General features: G+C 50.0%; 1 protein-coding gene across 1 annotated transcript in view; it reads left to right on the top strand.

Moving 5' to 3' along the window:
- The window catches only part of PRDM16 (PR/SET domain 16), a 627415-nt gene that overhangs the window by 330583 nt on the left and 277661 nt on the right, over window positions 1-19171 (top strand). The window contains 1 exon segment of the mRNA XM_029065169.2: window positions 12210-12260. Within this exon segment, the coding sequence (XP_028921002.1) occupies window positions 12210-12260 (51 nt within the window).

Genomic DNA, 19171 nt, shown 5'->3' with positions numbered 1-19171 from the left:
GAGAGAGAGAGAGAGAGAGAGAACAGGGAGAGTGGAGTAGTAAGAGCTTCTTATGAAGTGGATATAAATCAGTGGGATGCGTTCCAAGCATTTTGGAGAAAGGTACTAGAAGAGCAGAGCCTGCTTTTCTCTGCGGACTTGGCTGGGTAAATATTTTTCTTAAGGGAAAATAGAGACTTCATACATTTGCTACATTTCACATGAAAGCACAGAGAATTGTCTGTTTAATTATAAAAGCGAAAAACAGCATCCAAAGCACTTCTTTCGACTTCATTTCTGTAGCCCGCAAATGGCTGGACAGATTGTTTAAAACTTCTATAATAAATAAATAATAGCAGCCCACTCCTGGTTGAGACCTTTATGTCACTGTCAGCTCGGAGAGCTTATGTCAACACCGACAGATCCTGTCCTGTGGTAGCAATCGCATATGCCAGGATCATGAGTAATGGCTTTTCGTGTTTAATGTTAATACTAACAATGAAACACATCTCAGACTCATTATAAAGCCATCCTCCAAGACCAGACAGTTTGTAACTCCTGCTGTGGGCGGGGGGAACAGGGAAGACCCCCAGAGCTTTGGAAGCCTTGCGGGGGAGAGGCAGACGTGGAGGGGAATTTGTTTACCCTTCCCCAGCAGAAATGAGTGTGCTGTTACGGGGTAAGCTCCTTGTGGGCAGGGAAAATGTGTCTCGCTTGCGTGGTACTGTCCCAAGTGCTTAGAACAGTGCCCTGAACCTAGTCAGAAGCACAGTAAGTACCACTTCTAGGTTTACTTGGAAGCAGCATGACTTGGAGGATGAAAAGCAGGCCTAGGAGAAGGAGGACCTGGGTTCCAATTCTGGAACCTCCGATTGCCTGCTGTTTGACTTTGAGCAAGTCATTTTATTTCTCTGTGATTCAGTTTCCTCAACTGCAAAAGGAGGATATAGTACCTGTTCTCCCTCGTATACTGTGAGTTCCCTGTGGGATAGGGACTGTATGTGGCCTGATTAACTTGTATCTACCCCAACATTTAGAAGAGTGAGGGAGAGGGCCTGGTGCTCCACTCTCATCCCAAATTGACTGCTGGGCCATTCTGGTGGGATGTGGCCCACCGGAGAAGCAGCATGGCTTAGTGGTTGGAGCACAGGCCTGGGAGTCAGAAGATCATGAATTCTAATCCCAGCTCTGCCATTTGTCTGCTGTGTGACCTTGGGCGAGCCATTTCACTTCTCTGTGTTTCAGTTACTTAATCTGTCTAATCTGTAAAATGGGAATTGAGACTGTGAACCCAATACGAGACAGGGACTATGTCCAACCCGACCTGCTTGTATCCACCCCAGCACTGAGTACAGTGCCAGGAACAAAGTAAGCGCTGAACGAATACCACAATTATTATGTGGCTGTTTTGCTTTGCTGTCTGTTTTCCCCGTTTAGACTGTGAGCCCGTCCCTGGGCAGGGATTGTCTCTACCTGTTGCCGAATTATACATTCCAGGCACTTAGTACAGTGCTCTGCACATAGTAAGCACTCAGTAAATACTATTAAATGAATGAATGAATGTGGCTGGAAGCAGACTCACAGAACATGGTCCGGTCTACATGGCCTCCAACTCTTCAGCATGACCAGGCCCGGCACAGCCATGGAATATGAGACCGAAATAACCTGAATAATAATAACTGGCTGACGGATTCAGTGATATTAACACTGAAAAGAGGCTGGGGGATGTTGGAAAATTTTTTCCAGCCCTTCATCCGGTGAGCCTCATGTAGACGTCACCTTTAGGGTTAGCCTCAGAACTCTCGATTTCCAGAGAGCCACCTGGATGAGGACAAGGTGATTGGTGAAAGGCACTTAAGAGTAGGGTGACCATGCATGCTGTTTTAACATAGTCATTCTGGTTTCCAGTTAGCCTGTCTAGTCCAGATGCAATAGTGGACACGTCTGGGTCTGGTATTTTCCTTCTCAACACCGAGCCTCCACTGCCTCGGCTCCCGCCAGCAGGTCCCAAGGCCGGCTGGTCCCACAGGGGTTTGGGAGGGGACTCGAGCACATGAGGGGAGATGGGGGTCCCGCCCAAGGTCTCACTTTAGTCTTCAGACTCAGATTGTCTTCTACCTCTGATGGCCTTACTGTGTTCCGGAAAGCATATATTTGACATGATGTGCATGTCCGGGCCCAGAATAATAACGAAAAGAATAATAATAATTGTGATATTTGTTAAGTGCTTACTACGTGCCAGGCACTTTACCAAGTGCTGGGGTGGTTCCAAGCAAATTGGATTGAACACAGTCTTTGTCCCACATGGGACTCACAGTCTTAATCCCCATTTTATAGATGAAGGAACTGAGGCCCAGAGAAGTGAAGTGACTTGCCCAAGATCACATAGCAGACATATAGTGGAGTCGGGATTAGAACCCGTGCTCTATCCCCTAGGCAACACTCCTTCTACAAGACCTACCTGTGGTCTCCCTGATTCAGAGCCAGGCCAGTGAGAAATCGGGGTTCTGCCTTGCCAAATCTCTGAATTTAAAGGGGCAAAATTGGGGTAGCCAAAAACCAAGATGTTGGCCTTTTCGATGGAACCAGGGTTCTTGTCTCCCAAGGTTGAGGGAGAAAGCAGCAGCTGGTGTCTAAGCCATCTTTGTCCAACCACCCAAGCTGTTCAATTTGGAGCAGAGGCCTTCAGGAGTTTTTAGGGGTCCTTCATTGATTCCATTCAATCCTATTTATTGACCACTTACTATGTGCAGAGCACTATAATGAATGCTTGGGAGAATAAAATATAACAATAGAGACACTCTTTGCCCACAGCGAGCTTACAGTATAGACGGGGAGAGAGATGTTAATATAAATGAATAAATTACAGAGATGTACATGTGTGCCGTGGGTCTGGGAGGGGGGATGAATAAAGGGAGCAAGTCAGGGAGATGCAGAAGGGAGTGGGAGAAGAGGAAAGGAGGGCTTAGTCAGGGAAGGCCTCCTGGAAGAGATGTGCCTTCAATAAGGCTTTGAAATGGGGGAGAGTAATCGGAGGAGGGAGGAAGTTACAAGCCAGAGACAGGATGTAAGTGAGGGTTCAGTGATGAGAGAGACGAGGTCAAGGTACGGTGAGACGATTGAGATTATCAGCCTTCCCAGATACCGGGAAAGGAGCCACAGAGGCACACAGTGTAACGTAATGATGACACGGGTGTGATTTTGCAGGAGAATTCCCCCATCCACCCACCTTGCTCCAGAGTCTCTGGAGCAGGTCAGTGTGAAGTCCGGGCCGTAGAACTCGGTGACGAAAACCTCGCCGGAGGGTGGCCCACCACTAAAAATAGAAAAAAGGGACAAAAAAGTGCCCGGACCCTATCGAAATCGGATAGGGAACGGGCCAGCTGAAAACCAGGCCGCCTGGGATAAAACCATGCGACTGGCCATCCCAGAGGTGTTTGATGGCATTTGCGATTCTCAGAGTCAATGAAGATGAGAAACAAGAGTTTCTTTCATCTTCAGATGACCTTGAGGAGTGGAAGAGCTCCAGCCCTCCAGAGACTCCAGCCTCTAAGCAGTCTGTGTTCCCTTCTCTTTGTGGATGTTGACGGGGACAGAGAGGATCTGTTTGCCATGTCCAAAAGACATTATGACCCTCTCTCCCTGGCTCCCATTGACACCTGAGAGAGAAGTTAATGTTGGAGGGCCAAACTGTTTATTAGGGCAGACCGCTGAATCCAAACCCGGGCGATGCTTCTGACGGAGCCGAGAGACGGCGTTTCGGAGCTCGAAGGCCACTGCCAGCAATCAGCAAGCCGGCTAGGTCTCATGCCAAGGGGTTAAGCTAACAAAATAAAGTGGAATTTCAGAAAATAAGGAGCTCTGCCATGGCTTACAGCTGAGCCCGGGAGTCAGTGGCGGGGAGAGCACGTGCGTGAGGGTTGTTGGTGTGTGAGTGCATGTGTGCATGTGTGCACACGTACATGCATGTTCACTTTTGCCTGAGGTCAGTGATGGGCACCCGGGGTTATTTCATGCTGAGCCTAAGCAAGGCTGGATTAATTATGGTATTTATGAAGTGCTTACCCTTGGCTAAGCACTAAGGTAGATGTAAGATAATCAGATTGGCCCCTGTCCCACATGAGGCTCCCAGTCTCAGATGGCCTCAAGATCCAGATTCAGCAGGAAGGGGCATTTTGAGCACGTTATTAAAGGTTTGACTTGTTAAATTCTTCTTTTTTTTTCTTTTGGCCGTGGGTACGGGCGTTACTTCCCATCCAGGGGAAGGCTAGAGGGCTGCCTGAATTGGGTAGGAAGACTACAGGCTAAACTGAACTAGGGCCTTCCCAGAGGTGGGACCAGACTACCTGAATTGACCTTCAGTCAACCATTCATTCAATCATATTTACTGAGCGCTCACAGTGTGCAAAGCACTGTACTGAGCACTTGGGAGAATACACTACAACAATAGACACATTCCCTGCCTACAACGAGCTCACTCTCAGGCATCAGTCCTTTCGTTGGAGGATTCGGGTCCCAAGTTGATCCAAGTTTGGTCATTGCTTCACAGATTTAGCTGTCTTTGGAGAAAGAATTCCCAGAACCAACCATCAATCAGTCAGGCAGTCGAGCAAACCTATTGACTGAGCGTTCCTCGGGAACAGACTACTGTCCTGAGCATTTGAGGGAGGTCAGCCCGGGTAAAAAGCAGCGGTCCCTACCCAAAAGGAGGATGGGAGGATCGATCAATCAGTCAAAGGTATTTATTGAGCGCTTACTACGTGCAAAGTAAAGCGCACAGTAAGAATTAGCAGAACGTCCACTGCCCTTAATGATTTACAGTGTAGAGTAGGAAGAATAAGAAATACGTGACCAGTTGCACTGCAAGTATGTCACATGAGATAACTGAAACAATTTTTTGATGGTATTTGTTAAGTGCCTATTAGGTGTCAAACACTGTTTTAAGTATTGGAGTAGATACAAGCATAATCAGGCTGGACACGGTCTCTGGCCCACATAGGGCTCACAGTCGAAGTCAGAAGGAGAAGGGTTTAATCCCCATTTTACAGCGGAGGTAACTGAAGCACAGAGAGGTGAAGTGACGTGCCCAAGGTCACACAGCAGCGTGGCTCTGTGGAAAGAGCCCGGGCTTTGGAGTCAGAGGTCATGGGTTCAAATCCCCGCTCTGCCACTTGGCAGCTGTGTGACTGTGGGCAAGTCACTTCCCTTCTCTGGGCCTCAGTTCCCTCATCTGCAAAATGGGGATGAAGACTGTGAGCCCCACGTGGGACCACCTCATTCCCTTGTGTCTACCCCAGCGCTTAGAACAGTGCTCTGCACATAGTAAGCGCTTAACAAATACCAACATTATTATTATTATTACAGCAGACGAGTGGTGGAGTCAGGATGAGAACCCAGGTCCTCTGACTCCCAGACCTGTGCTCTTTCCACTACGCCAAGCTGCTTATCTCATGCATTTCTATGTGCACATTGACAAGAGTGCTGAGTCTGGGCTTCAAGACAAAAGTGATGGGAGTGGTTGTCAGGTTCACATCACTTAGGGTAGCGAGTGTTCACTGGGGAAAGTTTCTCGGAGGAGGTGCAGTTTCAGAAAGGCTTTGAAGATGGGGAGGACTGTGCTGTGACTAATCTGAAGGGGAAGAAGAAGAATAGCGATTCCGGTATTCGTTAAATGCTTACTCTGTGCCAAGCACTGTACTAGTGCTGGGATAGATACGAGATCATCAGGTGGTAAAGGATCATTTGCTGATCCTTTTGAATCAGGGGAGGGAGTTGCGCGTTGTCTCATTATCCTGTTGTTTCTTCATAATTTAAGAATTGCTGAAGCAGGAGATTCTGGGAATGTGGGGGGAAGCCGGAATGCTTTCCCTTGGTCCTGATACTGACCTGCCAGAGACTCCCAGGATGGTTAACACCGGGGAGACGGGCCTGAGGCCGTGGCATACGTTTGATGTTTGCTCCATCCTGCTTCTAACACGACGGTGGACCATCAGTCAGCGCCAGTGGGAGAAGTGTACTGCTGGAGAAGCAGTACAGTGCTCACCGTTCAATAGGTGCTTAGTACAGTGCTCAGTTTTGCTGACAGGGCAGTGAAAAGAGCACGCCTCCGGGAATCCGGAGAGCTGGGTTCCTGTCCTGCTTGGGCAGTGCCATCGGTGAAGGAGGTGTCGGACCGAAGGACCACTTTGGGCATCTTGAAAGGTGGATGGGCCCAGCAGGAATCCTGAAAAATAACTGGCGAAAGCGGGTGATAGAGGCCACGGCGACCACCCAGACAGCTGCCACAGCCCAGCTTTGGCATTGTCCTGTTGTCTCTTCATTCCCAAACGGATAAATAGATCCTGCGTGTAAAAAGCTTGTGTGCACTTTGCCACGTGCCGTACCCCTCCCCACCTGCTAGCTCATGCCCTCCATGCCCCAGTGAGAACCCGCTTGGTAGGGACGAGAGAGTGTGAGAGGGGCCGCGCCAGCCACCAGTGCAGAAATCAATGCTTTCACACGAGTTCTCGGTCCCAAAGCCTCTGTGACTGGGCCGCGGCTTGTCCATCATTTCAGTGGAAGATTCCTTCTGTCCAGTGCCCTGCCCGCAGTAGGCGCTCAGTACAGTTCAGTGCACACAGGAGGTGCCCAGTAAAACCTAATACCACAACCCCTCCCTGGAGCTGTCGTCCCAACCAGATTCTCTGTTTCAGATATTGCTGTCGGTGTGGACGCGGCCTCGGCATTATCTGCAGCATCCCCATCTGAGGTTGAGGGGTTCGGGGATCACCAAGTGGCACTGCCGAAGACACCTGGGCTTATTAAAAGCAGCATGGCTTAGTGGAAAGAGCATGGGCCTGATAGTCAGAGGTCCTGGGTTCTAATCCCAGCTCCGCCACTTGACTGCTGTGTGACCTTGGACAAGTCATTTAACTCATGGAGAGCAGGGAATGTGTCTATTTAGTGTTGTATCATACTCTCCCAAATGCTTAGTACCGTGTTCCACACAGAGTAAGTGTTCAATAAATAGGATTGAATGAATAAATAAATACATTTCCTGGCCCTCAGTTTCCTCATCTGTAAAATGGGGGCTAAGACCATGAGCCCCTTGTGAGACAGGGACTGTGTCCAACCCAGTCATCTTGCGTCTGACTTGTTGCTTAATACAGTGCCTGACACATAGTAAGTGCTTAACAAATGGCATTATTGTTGTTGTTATTATTATTATTATTGTTATTATTACCAATGGCCACTGAGTCCTGGAAATAATTTTGCTTGACTCTTTGAGCTGAGGGGCCCCAGAAACAAAATTCAGGGAGAGCCGCTATGTGGAATGTTGGTCCCAAAGCAAACCTTGCATTCTCCCAAGCACTTAATACAACACTCTGCTCCTGGAAAGCACTCGGTAAATTCCACTCCTTGATTAATTGATGGAGCACCCAGAGCTCCAGCTCCTGCTGTCATTGTGGCAGGGAACCTCCTCTCTTTACCTTTCAAATGGGTTCGGAATGCTTCAAGCACAGTTGACCGTTTCTGGGTATTTTTGTCAATGGCAGTTTATCCGGGCTCATAAAATCAGTGGGGAATGGGACTATTTATATAAGCTCATCCGATCCTCCCCAGTAATGTAATCAAAGGCGGGTGAGCTGCAGCTGGAGAATGCCAGCTCGTAAACTGTTTTCCAAAAAGATTCGCCTGGCGTATGGCTCGCCGGGTTTGGCTACGGTCAGGGTACCTGTCTTCTCTGAGTCCCCTGCACTTCTCTGCGCAGTGACCGCGTCGGGAACCTTTTTGAGACGGGTGGGGAGGGGGCGGAAGCCTGGGAAATCAAACCCCAGCAAAGTCCAGCTGCACTTGGAGGTATGTGAGCCACAACCAGATCTGAGCTCTCCGGCGAGGTGGCCGTTGACACGTTGTCTTGCTCTGAACTAAAAACAACGGATCGTGGGGCAGAAGAGAACAAACGCTGGGAATTCTGGCCACAGTCTGAAACATCTGTGTCCATGGCGGGAGCGCAGAACAGAATCTTAACATGTTTGTCTTCCTTCCTGCCCTCTCGTGCCTCTGGCTTTGTCTCTTTGTAGAAACCTCTTGCCTGTCTGAATGCCCCGTTAAAGGGTGAACTCCCCGAGGGCAGGGAACGTTTGTCTTGCTTCCCCATAGTCTTCCAGGCACCTGATATATTGCTTTGCACTCAGCAATCCTCGATAGATACCGCTGACCGAAGGGGTCCCTCAATCCTATGGGATCCCATGAGGCAGGGGTGGGATGCCAAGTTAACATCCCTTAACCAGGGAATTCTGGGGACCACGTCACTTTTGGGAATGGTCATATGTTAGGTGCCTATCTTTAGCAGTTATTCATTCATTCATTCAATAGTATTTATTGAGCTTGTACTATGTGAAGAGCACTGTACTCAGTGCTTGGAATGTACAATTCAGCAACAGATAGAGACAATCCCTGCCCAATGACGGGCTTACGGTCTAATCGGGGGAGACAGACGGACAAAAACAAGACAACATAATCACGATAAACGGAATCAAGGGGATGTACATCTCATTAACAAAATAAATAGGGTGATAAAATTATATACAAATGAGCACAGTGCTGAGTAGAGGGGAAGGGAGAGGGAGAAGAGCAGAGGGAAAGGGGGCTTAGATGAGGGGAGGTGAAGGGGGAAGGAGCAGAGGGCGGAGGGGGAGCAGAGAGGAAGCAGAAGGAGCAGAGGGAAAATGGAAGCTCAGTCTGGGAAGGCCTCTTGGAGGAGGTGAGCTCTCAGTAGGGCTTTGAAGAGGGGAAGAGAGTTAGTTTGGCGGAGGTGAGGAGGGAGGGCGTTCCGGGACAGCGGTAGGATGTGGGCCGGAGGTCGACGGTGGGATAGGCATGAACAAAGGACGGTGAGGAGGTGAGCGGCAGAGGAACGGAGCGTGCGGGGTGGGCAGTAGAAAGAGAGAAAGGAGGTGAGGTAGGAGGGGACAAGGTGATGGAGGGCCTTGAAGCCCAGAATGAGAAGTTTTTGTTTCGTGCGGAGGTTGATAGGCAACCACTGGAGGTTTTTAAGGAGGGGAGTGACATGCCCAGAGCGTTTCTGCAGGAAGATGATCCGGGCGGCAGAATGAAGAATAGACTGGAGCGGGGAGAGACAGAAAGAAGGGAGATCAGAGAGAAGACCGACACAGTAATCCAGCCGGGATATTATGAGAGCTTGTACCGGTACGATAGCCGTTTCGATGGAGAGGAAAGGGCGGATCTTGGCGATATTGTAAAGGTGAGACCGGCAGGTGTTGGGGACGGATTTGATGTGTGGGGTGAATGAGAGAACTGAGTCAAGGATGACACCGAGGTTGCGGGCCTGAGAGACGGGAAGGATGGTCGTACCGTCCACAGTGACAGGGAAGTCAGGAGGAGGTCCGGGAGGGAAGGCAAGGAGCTCAGTAGTTAGAGAACCATTGTTTTTTTTACACATCTACCTTGTTCATTGCCAAAGCACTTTACAAATGGCAAAACTCAGCACACATCTGGAAAGAAGCCTGTTTGTCTCACGGTGCGGGTCACCAATAGCAACTGGGTCCCTGCTGGGGGTCTGTGTGATAATGAATTCAGCACTTCCTCCCGTCACCCACCTCTCGCTCCCCTGTCTCTGGTTCAAACACAGAGCCCAAATTTAATAATTATGTTATCTGTTAAGTAATGACTTTGTGCGAAGCACTGGAGTAGATAAAAGATAATAAGGTTGAGCTGACAACCTAAGCATCAGAAGCAGTGTGGCGTAATGGAAAGATCCCAACTCCGCCACTTGTTGGCTGTGTGACCTTGAGCAAGTCACTTAACTTCTGTGTGCCTCAGTTTCCTCATCTGAAAATCGAGGTTAAGACTCTGAGACCCAGATGGGACAGGGACTTTCTTTTATCTAACCCAATGCTTAGTACAGTGCCTGGCACATAGTAAGCACTTTTTAAGTGGTATTTGTTAAGTGCTTAACAAATATTAAAAAAACAGTAGGAGAAAGAATAGCTCTTAAACCCCCATTTGAATATGAGGAAACTAAAGGGTAGAGAAGTGAAATGACTGGATCAAGATCACATAGCAGGCCAGTAGCATAGTCGAGATTCGAGCACAGATGCTCTGACTCCCAGGCCCGTGCTCTTGTGCTCTGCACGCGGTAAGCATCAGTAAATAAAACTGATCGATGGATTATTCTTTCCACTAAGCCACTTTGGTTCTGGTCTCGGGAACCGTTGGGAGCTGGGATTCAGGAGATTTAGGTTAGTCCTACACACTGACCTGCTGTGCGGACATAGAGAAGTCATGTATGAATCTCTGAGCCTCAGTATGCTCTTCTGGAAAACTGGACTAATGGTCTGGTACTAGGTACTAGGAGGACAAATGAGATTACGAGCTATGTGAGCAGTTGTTTTTTTTAACGGTAACTGTTAAGTGCTTACTATGTATCAGGCACCGTACTAGGCACTGAGGTACATACAACCTAATCATAGTTGGACAAAATCCCTGTCCCATGTGGGGCTCTCGGTCTTAATCCCCATTTTACAGATGAGGTAACTGAGGCACAGAGAAGTTAAGTGACTTGCTCAAGGTCACACAGCCAAGAAATGGCGGACAATGAGAGAAGCAGCGTGGCTTAGTAGATAGAGCATGGCTCTAGTAAGAACAATATGGTTTCTAATCCTGGCTCCCCCACGTATCTTGGGCAAGTCACTTAACTTCTCTGTGCCTCAGTTACCTCATCTGTAAAATGGGGATTAAGAGTGTGAGTCCCACGTGGGACAACCTGATAACCTATCTACCGCAATGCTGAGAACGGTGCTTGGAACACAGTAAGCGCTTAACGAGTACAATAATAATACAGCACACCATTACTGTTAACATTATCATAGTGCTCATCACCCCCTGGTGCCCGGCATCTCATTTTTCTGGTGCTTCCCTCACTGTGGGCTTGACTCTTCCAGTTCCCCCTTAGCCTCATCAGGATTCCCATTTCTGGAGCCAGTTTGCTTTCCTCACAGACCGGGAGGTCAGCTCCCGCTCTGCGGTCTCGGGGAGGACTGTCCCTTCAACCAGTCAACCAAGCCCTCTAGACTGTGAGCTCACTGTGGGCAGGGATTGCTGCTTTATTACTGTATTGTACTTTCCAAACGCTTAGTACAGTTCTGTGCACGCGGTAAGTGCTCAATAAATGGGATTGAAGGAATGGATGGATGGATCTGCGCTTTAGAGTCGCGTAGCTTGTCATGGTCGGGGAACCTGTCTACCAACTCTACTGTACTCGACCCCCCCCCCCCGCGGGTAAGCACTCAGTAAATTCCATTGATGATGTTGATGATATTGACGATGAGAAGCCTCCAGACGCTCCGGCAGCCTGCAAGTGGTTCAGACGAGGTTCTAAGACAAGCATTAGAAAATGCAGCCTCAAAGGTCCCGGGCCTTGGGGTCCTACCTCAAGCCCCATGCGCTCATGCTTTCTCCACGGTCACTCCCTGGCAGCTGTCCATGAGAGTTTATTATGAATCATTTAACCTTCTTGAGCGCATGCTGTTCTCTCTCCCGAAATGTTCCCGTTTTGACTGCTCCGGTCTTCACCTTTCTCTTCTGTTTGCTTTCAGCCACTTTCCAAACCACAATTTTGGGATGTATTAAGAGAAACATTAAAAAATACCAAATTGGTTAGAATTCTTCCCATTTAACATATGATTTATTGTTATTACAGCTGAGCAAAGACAAATTCGCCAAGTGAATGGAATTCTGTGTTTCAGCTGCATTTACCTGGTCAGTCGCAATTGACCTAAGCTCTTTATCTGCTGCTTTTTTAGAAAGAGGTGTGGATTTTTTAGGTGAAGGAAAAAAAAACCCCTGAAAAGGGCATCTTTCTCATTCTGTGCATTAAAGATGGATTCCAATTCAGGGTTTTTGTTCTTATGGTAGCAGAGTGTTCCAGTTGCTAGGTGAGTTGTTGGGGGACTGGGCGGAGGCACTGGTCTGTTGCCCCCTCCTACCCGAATGATCTCAGTTCACTTTATAAGCTATGGAAGCAGAGAAATTAGCCACATAAATTGGATTTGCCCATCACTGAAATGGCCTGGCCCTCCTCTGGAGCGGAACCTGGCGGTATATGAGCCCCACTTTACCTTTAGAGACCATTTTGATCTGCTGGGCATTTAAAATGCTTAGCAGGCTTGTTTGGTTCTGAGCTTTTGACGTGTAAACTAATATCCTGTCTGAAATTTGTTTTGCAGCAAATACTGACTGATTCGGAGGTGACATCGCAAGAGGGCTGTATAAAAAAGGTAGGGGCTTTCCATTTTGTGTATTTTCACTACCAATGAAATCCCTCGTGATGGCCTCACTCTGGGGAGCCAAGGTTTAGATGATGTTAAAGATTCTGGGCAACAGGTGCATCTTTCATTCCATGAGGGTGTGGATAGATGGATCTGGCCTGGAAAATCATGACCACCCTTGGACAGAGTGAACACCGATGCTTTCCATTAGAGTAATGTATCTGTTCTCGCCTTTTGTCCACCCTGTAAACTAGGCAGGTGAAAGTGACCCTCCAGTCCCACTGTTTCGGTGCCAGAGGAGTTCTGGACAGTTGTGTGTGGAAGAGGCATTTAGCCCCTAACCAGCTTATCTTTTCCTCTTTTCTCTTTTTATCCTCTGGGAGGTGTTAAAGAATGGAGTCAAATTCCATGCAAAATAATTAGTTTTACAGACTCTAATTCCTATCACGTGTCATTTCCACCAAAATACAGTGGAGTTTTTATCAGCCAAATGTGAGTTTTAGTAATTAAGTAGGAGGTAGGTCTTCCGCAGATGTCTTTTGTTTTGTGTTTTTCAGTAGCCTATTATTTTGGCTTCCCCACTAAAATGAAAATAACCTCTCTCCTCCCATCTCTTTAGTGTAAAAACACACCTAAGACCAAACACAGCCAGTCACATTTAATTATGTCATCTCCAGACCCCCATTAAGGGGCACTCTGTGGCCTCGTTTGAAATAATGAATTGGTTTTGCATAATCTAATTCCTCCCAAGTGCCATTTCCTCAGAGATTTAGCGTGCTCTCACGCCCCAACATGTGGGTTTCGAGAGGCTGGTCGCATCGACTGAGTTAGGAAGGGCTTTCGTCGCGCAAACCGTCTTAAATATCGTTTTCTTGCCGTGAAAGTGGAAACACTTGCGCGGACCCACCGAACGTCGGGAAACCGTATCCTCGTCGGCAGGCCGGGTGGGCGCAGATGTCTCGACCGGTCAGGCCCCGATCCCGGGACGCTCTCACCGGGTCGAATCAAATGGATCGATCTTTTTGTGGGGAGAGCGCGGCTCCCCTCTGGGAGGTGCTCTCTGACCATCCGATGACCTTGGCAGGGGACCTCTGGCAGTGGGGCTGAACTTTTTACCCTGGACACCTCCATAACTCACGGGCTGGGGTCTGGGCCTCCGTGAGCCCCTTTTGTCTAGGCAGACATGGGTAACGAGGTGGCAGAATAAGAGATCCTTATTATCATAACCTGCTTATCACAATGGAAGGAAGCCGGCTTTACCCCTGGACCGTTCCGCCATTTGTTTCTTGAAATGTCTTTAATTGCAGGAGGACATAAGCGAGCACTGCTTTCTCTCTCTACCATACCAAGAACCCCACGTTTTCTTAAGAGGCTCATGGTCTGAGCAGGGGGAACGAGGCGAACAACAGATCCCTGTGTGTGTGTGTGTATGCGTGTGCACATGCATGACTTAAAACTGATCCTTTGAAAGGACAGCATGCTTGCTGAGCACTGAAAAGGGCCTGTCTCCTCTCTCTTTCTCCTATTTCTGGTGGCTACTGATTTGTCTGGCCCCAGCCACGGAGCTGGGCCGTTGAGATTCTGGGAAAGGGGGGACTGCCCTCTTGTGAGATTGCCCACCTGTGTTCCTAGATGCGGCGGATGGGGTGACGGACGTATCAAAGAACAGCAGTAGTTTTTGAACCTTGAGGTCATGAGGGTCAAGGCGGTAAGGCAAAGCGTCCAAGACTCAATATAATGGGTTGGGAAGATACCACCGCTGGACTGATTTGGGACCAGAATGAGAGAGAAAGAGAGGAACAAATCTGCTGGCTTTTCCAGGGGAAGGTGGAGGAGGACTAGTGACTGGATGTTGGGTTTGGCCCAATGACAGAAAAGTGAGAGCAGGGGAAGGGGTGCTGCAAAGGGAACCACTGGGCCTCAACCCAGATGCTCCCAGGCTCCCTGCAAAAGCAGCCACTGGGTTTCAACCCAGATGCCCACAGGCTCCCCTTCCCCAAACAGGAGCTACCTTTCTCCCAGAGCAGCCCAACTGTCCTTGCGGTTATCCGGGACCGGTGCACCCTTCCACACGTAACCTGCGGAAGGACACGGTGGCCGTGGGTGGCCCGGGCCTACGAGAATGGCTCGGGGGCTACACCCACGCCAAGAGCCCATGGTATATGTACAGTGGGAGGGTAGATGGTTGGATGGAGACCGTGGAACACTGCCCAGTTGGAAGCGTTTTCTTCTACCCATCCCTGTGCACATTAGTGCATTTAATAAAACCCAAACAGGACGTGTGTATGTAAAATTCAGACAAATATGTGTTCAAAAAGAGGCCACTGATGGGGAGATTCGCCTACAGGCATGTATGTGGTCGAAAAGGCCAATTTGGGACCCACAGCCCTGACCACACTGTGTTCACACACAGAATCGGCCCTCGAACCATCATGGTTGTTGTTTTGCAGCGCCTGTTGCTGTTTGTGGCTTTCATCGCTGTGTCTCACAATCCTTATGAGGTTGATTCTCTAAAAAAGCTGTCCCTCTCTGGATCTCAGTGCTCCACACTGGTCTGCCTGCCAGAACTTTAGCCCTGAGGCAGGGAGCCGTTTCTGGATCTCAGCACGCCATACTGGTCTGCCTGCCAGAATTTCAACCCTCAGGGAGGGAGCAATTTTCTGCACCCTCTCCTACCCTGTTAGATGACAGTGTGTTTTCCTGTGCGGATGGGCAGTGGTCCGATGCCGTTGTACGGAAGCCAGTTTGAGCCCCCTCCCCTCCCATAGACCTAGAGAGTTTCTTTGGGCAAGGCGTCCTGACCCCTGCCCCTTTCTCCCCAGAGCCACTGCATTCTTCTCCCAAGTCCTTGTTTCTCCATTTCTGTTTAGAAGGCACTCTGAGTCTTTGACAACCGCCTCCCCGGCCTATGATGTGCCCCGAGGCAATTGCCTCTCTCCTTCCCAGTCTGAAGCTGGCCCTGAGCAGACACTCCACCCAAGACATTCTGGCTTTGAGAGGGGAGGCGAAGCCAACACCGTGGAAAGGTCCAGCCAAAGAAGAGAGCAAGCAGGGAATTGAGGGGTGGAGACAGGCTGGCTCTCCTCGCCCGGGCTGGGATCTAAACGTTCCATGATCCAGAGCCCCAGCCCCTGCCCCCTGCAAGAAGCAGAGACCCTCGGGTTTCCCTGAAGGTGGCTCTGGTCAGGTGTCTGGGGTGGGGTCTATTTACTGATGCCTCCACCTCCTCCTGGAGCACTACAGTTTTGAAATTTAAGGTGCTGCTTCTGGAGAAGGTGGACCTGAGGGAGGGGAGGCGAGGAGACATCTGTGAGGAACTGGTGTCATGCATAGTAGAAAACTAGGGGAAAAGCGGACAGATAGGCGCCGCTCCCACCCTTCCTGGGGGCCCTAGTGGGGCATGGCTACAGAACAAGGCGCCAGATTCCAGAGGGGCTGCCCCCTCCGACACGACTTCACAGCTTGGGCATTAGGAAAAGCGTTCCTGCAGTTATTACTGCTCACCCTGGCCTGAATCCCTCCCAGCCTCTCCGCACCCACCATCTCATTCCTCTGCCTGAATGGTCCTGCCCCCTCCAATTGCAATCCCCATTCCCAGCTCCCTCCCCATACACATGTACGCACACATGTATACACTCATGTCCACACACACTCACACACGTATACACACACGTTCACATAGACACCTCCACACATATGCACACGCACACACACACACACACACACACACGCACAGGAAAGCAGAGCCAGGCCCAGCCGAGGGCGCCGGCAGGAGGGAGGCCATGATTATTTGTGCAGTCCTTCAGGAGACCAGCTCCCGGCCATCAATCATCACCGAATTCATTCTCCCCCTTTCTGCGGGGAAGCCCACGAGGCTTTGCTCTAGTTCTCGGAATCCCAGCCCTCCGCACCCCCTGCAACTGAAAACCCCGCCTTGACCTCCACGGCCCTCTGATTGAGTTCCAGAGCTCCTGCTCCGGCCAGGCAGATGACTGGTGATGTGGGGAACGGGCCTCCTACTTCCACGGCCGGACACGTGTGGGGGTGCCCCACACCGCGGTCGGAGCTGTGGTCGGCTCCGGCCCTGGCCGGAGCTCTGTGGGAATGTCTGGGATTCACGGTGAGGGATGGTCCGCTGTGTCGGCCGCGGGGACGGGAGGGCGGCCTTGTCGTTGGCGGGGCAGGGAGCGGGGCGGGGAAGGGGAGCCGCGGCATGGGGAGGGCCGCCTTCTCCAGCAGGCTGGCCGGGCACGCTCCGTTTACTCAGTGGGAGTGGCCGGGGGGCTACTGGAGAGAAAACAGCTGTGGGAGATAATCTATAGAGTTATCTATCTGTCCTGTCCACCCCATCTCCCCGGAGAGCAAGCTGAGAGACTAATAATAAAAAGGCGTCCGTGAAAAGGCTTTAGGGACTCGTCAAGCAGCATGTTAAGGGGCAGCTGAAAAATGGATGGAAGACGTTATTAAAACTCAATAGCCGCCTTATCAAAATCCAATAGGATAGGCATTGGGCAAAAGGCTTTAAATGTATTCTTTGACTTTCTAGGGAGCTGGAATTTATCCCTTAACAAGAATGTACTACACCGGAGGAGATACTATCGGCGAGAAAGCGTCCGATTCAATCTGTTTGGCTATAAAAGGGGCATAAAAGAGACCGAAACCCTCAACCCAAGCCTTCCTTCCTTTGTCCCATTTTAGCTTATTTTCCATTTACATCCCGGAACATAAGGAACTGCTAATACAGTCTGGCCGGGGAGCAAATGGAAACCTAAACTGACTTTCTCCCTCCGTCCCCTGCCCCACCCCCTCGCCCCCCAAAATAAATAAGTGGGAGTTTGCTTTGGGGGTGCCCCAGACCAGTGAACGGTACAGCTCAGGAAAACCTCCACCACATCAGAGGGGCCACTCGGCGGCCAGGGGCAGGCTGCTGGGGGGGAGGGGGGAGTCGAAAATAAATCAGAGCTTATAAAGTTGGATTCCTGCAAAAAGGAGCTGTGATGGGCTCATAAATCTATCCGAGTTTATTATAACGTACAAAACGCTACAGGTCATAAAAGTCACCCGATCCTTGGGCTGCACATTGTTCGGGCCGGATGATTGATTGATAATTATGATAATTTGTGAAATGATTATTTGGATATTATAACCATAGCTTGTCTCGCTGGGCCACGGCAAAGACATTTTCTATAGTCTCGGCCATCAGAAATGGCCTCTGGTAACACAGGATGTCGAAAGGTCTCCTGGGCCTCTCCCAGTGGGACCTCTGGCCCCGATGAATGATGACTCGGAGGAGCCAGACTTCAATGAGCGGTCAGGAAGGTAGTTAGGGAAGACCGGGGGAATGGGGAACTGTCTTGGCCGGAACAATTACTTGCTTGGCCACACAGCCCAAGGCCTTAAGCGGGAATCCACCACCGTATTACTAGGCACACACGCGCACACACACACACACACACACACTGACAGGAAGATCCAACTTGAGCCGTTTAAATTGCCTGGATTCCCTCCGCCACCCTGACTCACTGGGCGGGAAAGGTAGGGGCTCTTCCCGCTGAAGAGCTGGCGCTTTTTCGTGCGCCGTTGACCGTGTTTTCCCCATCGAGGCCAGGGTGGCGGGAAGGGCAGGCTGGGGACGGGGCTTGGGACGGGGTCATTTTCTTTCATTCACAAGAATAACGTCGGTTTGCTCTCCGGCCTGATCGAGGCACCGAGGCTAGGGTCTTTCGGCCGAAGCCCCCGGAGAAAGGGAGAGAGTTTGGCGGCCGCCCACGGCCCCTCCGGGCCTGGTGGCGAGTGAAATTAATTCTCTGTCGCGCTACCGTCGAGTTATTTTTAGCTGCTGTTTTAATCAAGCTCCACTCGGCATGACGGGACCGTCCAGCAGGCCCTCCGTCCCACCGGGTCAGCTCCAGGGGTTGAACGAGGAGGACTGGGGCACCGAAAGCACCAATTTGAAATTTTCGCCCATCCCGGGGCCCAGTTCGCTCCCCGGTCCCTGATGAGCTGTTTATCGCAAGCACTTTAATTTGGTTGTTTCGCGGGTTATGTCTTTATGAAATCAAAGTATGTTTAGCTGCCACAAACAGAGACAGATTTGGAGTTGATTTTTATAATCTTTCGCTGAATAGACTCGCTTCATTCCAATAAGCCTCAGACAAAAGATCGGACAGTTGGCCAAGAGCCTATTTACAACATGTCTCTCTTTCCATTGTTAGTGGGTTGCTAATAAAAGAACCGGGAGTCCATTAATTCAGTGAATGAACATATAGTAAAGTCAGTTCCCTCTTGAGAACAATAATGTTGAGGTCAGCTTAGGTTTCCATGGAAACTAAGTACTTCTAAGAAGTTTGCACCCTTGATATTGCTGAACCGAAACATGTAAAGCAGAAAGGTGTATTGCAGCAAAAGCAACGGGAAAGTCAGAAAGCAAAACCCTCGCTGGCCGCTTCCCCCCCTAACGTCCCTGCTGATTTCTGCGACCCGGGGAATCTTTTCGATGATGAGAGGATTTCTTTCTTTCACCGCCATCCCCTCTCTCTCCCTTCCTTTCCTCCTGCCCCCAACTCAAAGGCACTGTTGACAAATGCTTATCTGAAGAGGCATTCTTGGGTGCTTAAGAACATAAATCAAGTCAAGTTGAGGGGGAGTAGCAGCCGGGTGCATCTAGAATCTTTTGCTCACGTGGGGTGGCTGGATCCACCGCGGTGAACTCTAACCTTCCCCCCAGCGCCCGCAGCCCCTGAACTTGTCCCCTCTGCCACAGTTTCCATTCCCAATACTGCCAATCGCGGGACTGATAAGAGTGATTAATAGCAAATTAACGGGTCTCTATTCGTGAGTTATTGCGGGACCGAGACTGGGCGACGACTTCCGGGTAGTGTTATAAATGTGACCATTTTGCTGTTTTTCTCCCCTTTTAA

The sequence above is a fragment of the Ornithorhynchus anatinus genome, chromosome 5 (genome assembly GCF_004115215.2).
Source record: "Ornithorhynchus anatinus isolate Pmale09 chromosome 5, mOrnAna1.pri.v4, whole genome shotgun sequence".
NCBI classification, from domain to species: Eukaryota; Metazoa; Chordata; class Mammalia; order Monotremata; family Ornithorhynchidae; genus Ornithorhynchus; species Ornithorhynchus anatinus.
This window is presented reverse-complemented; position numbering and strand designations above follow the sequence as displayed.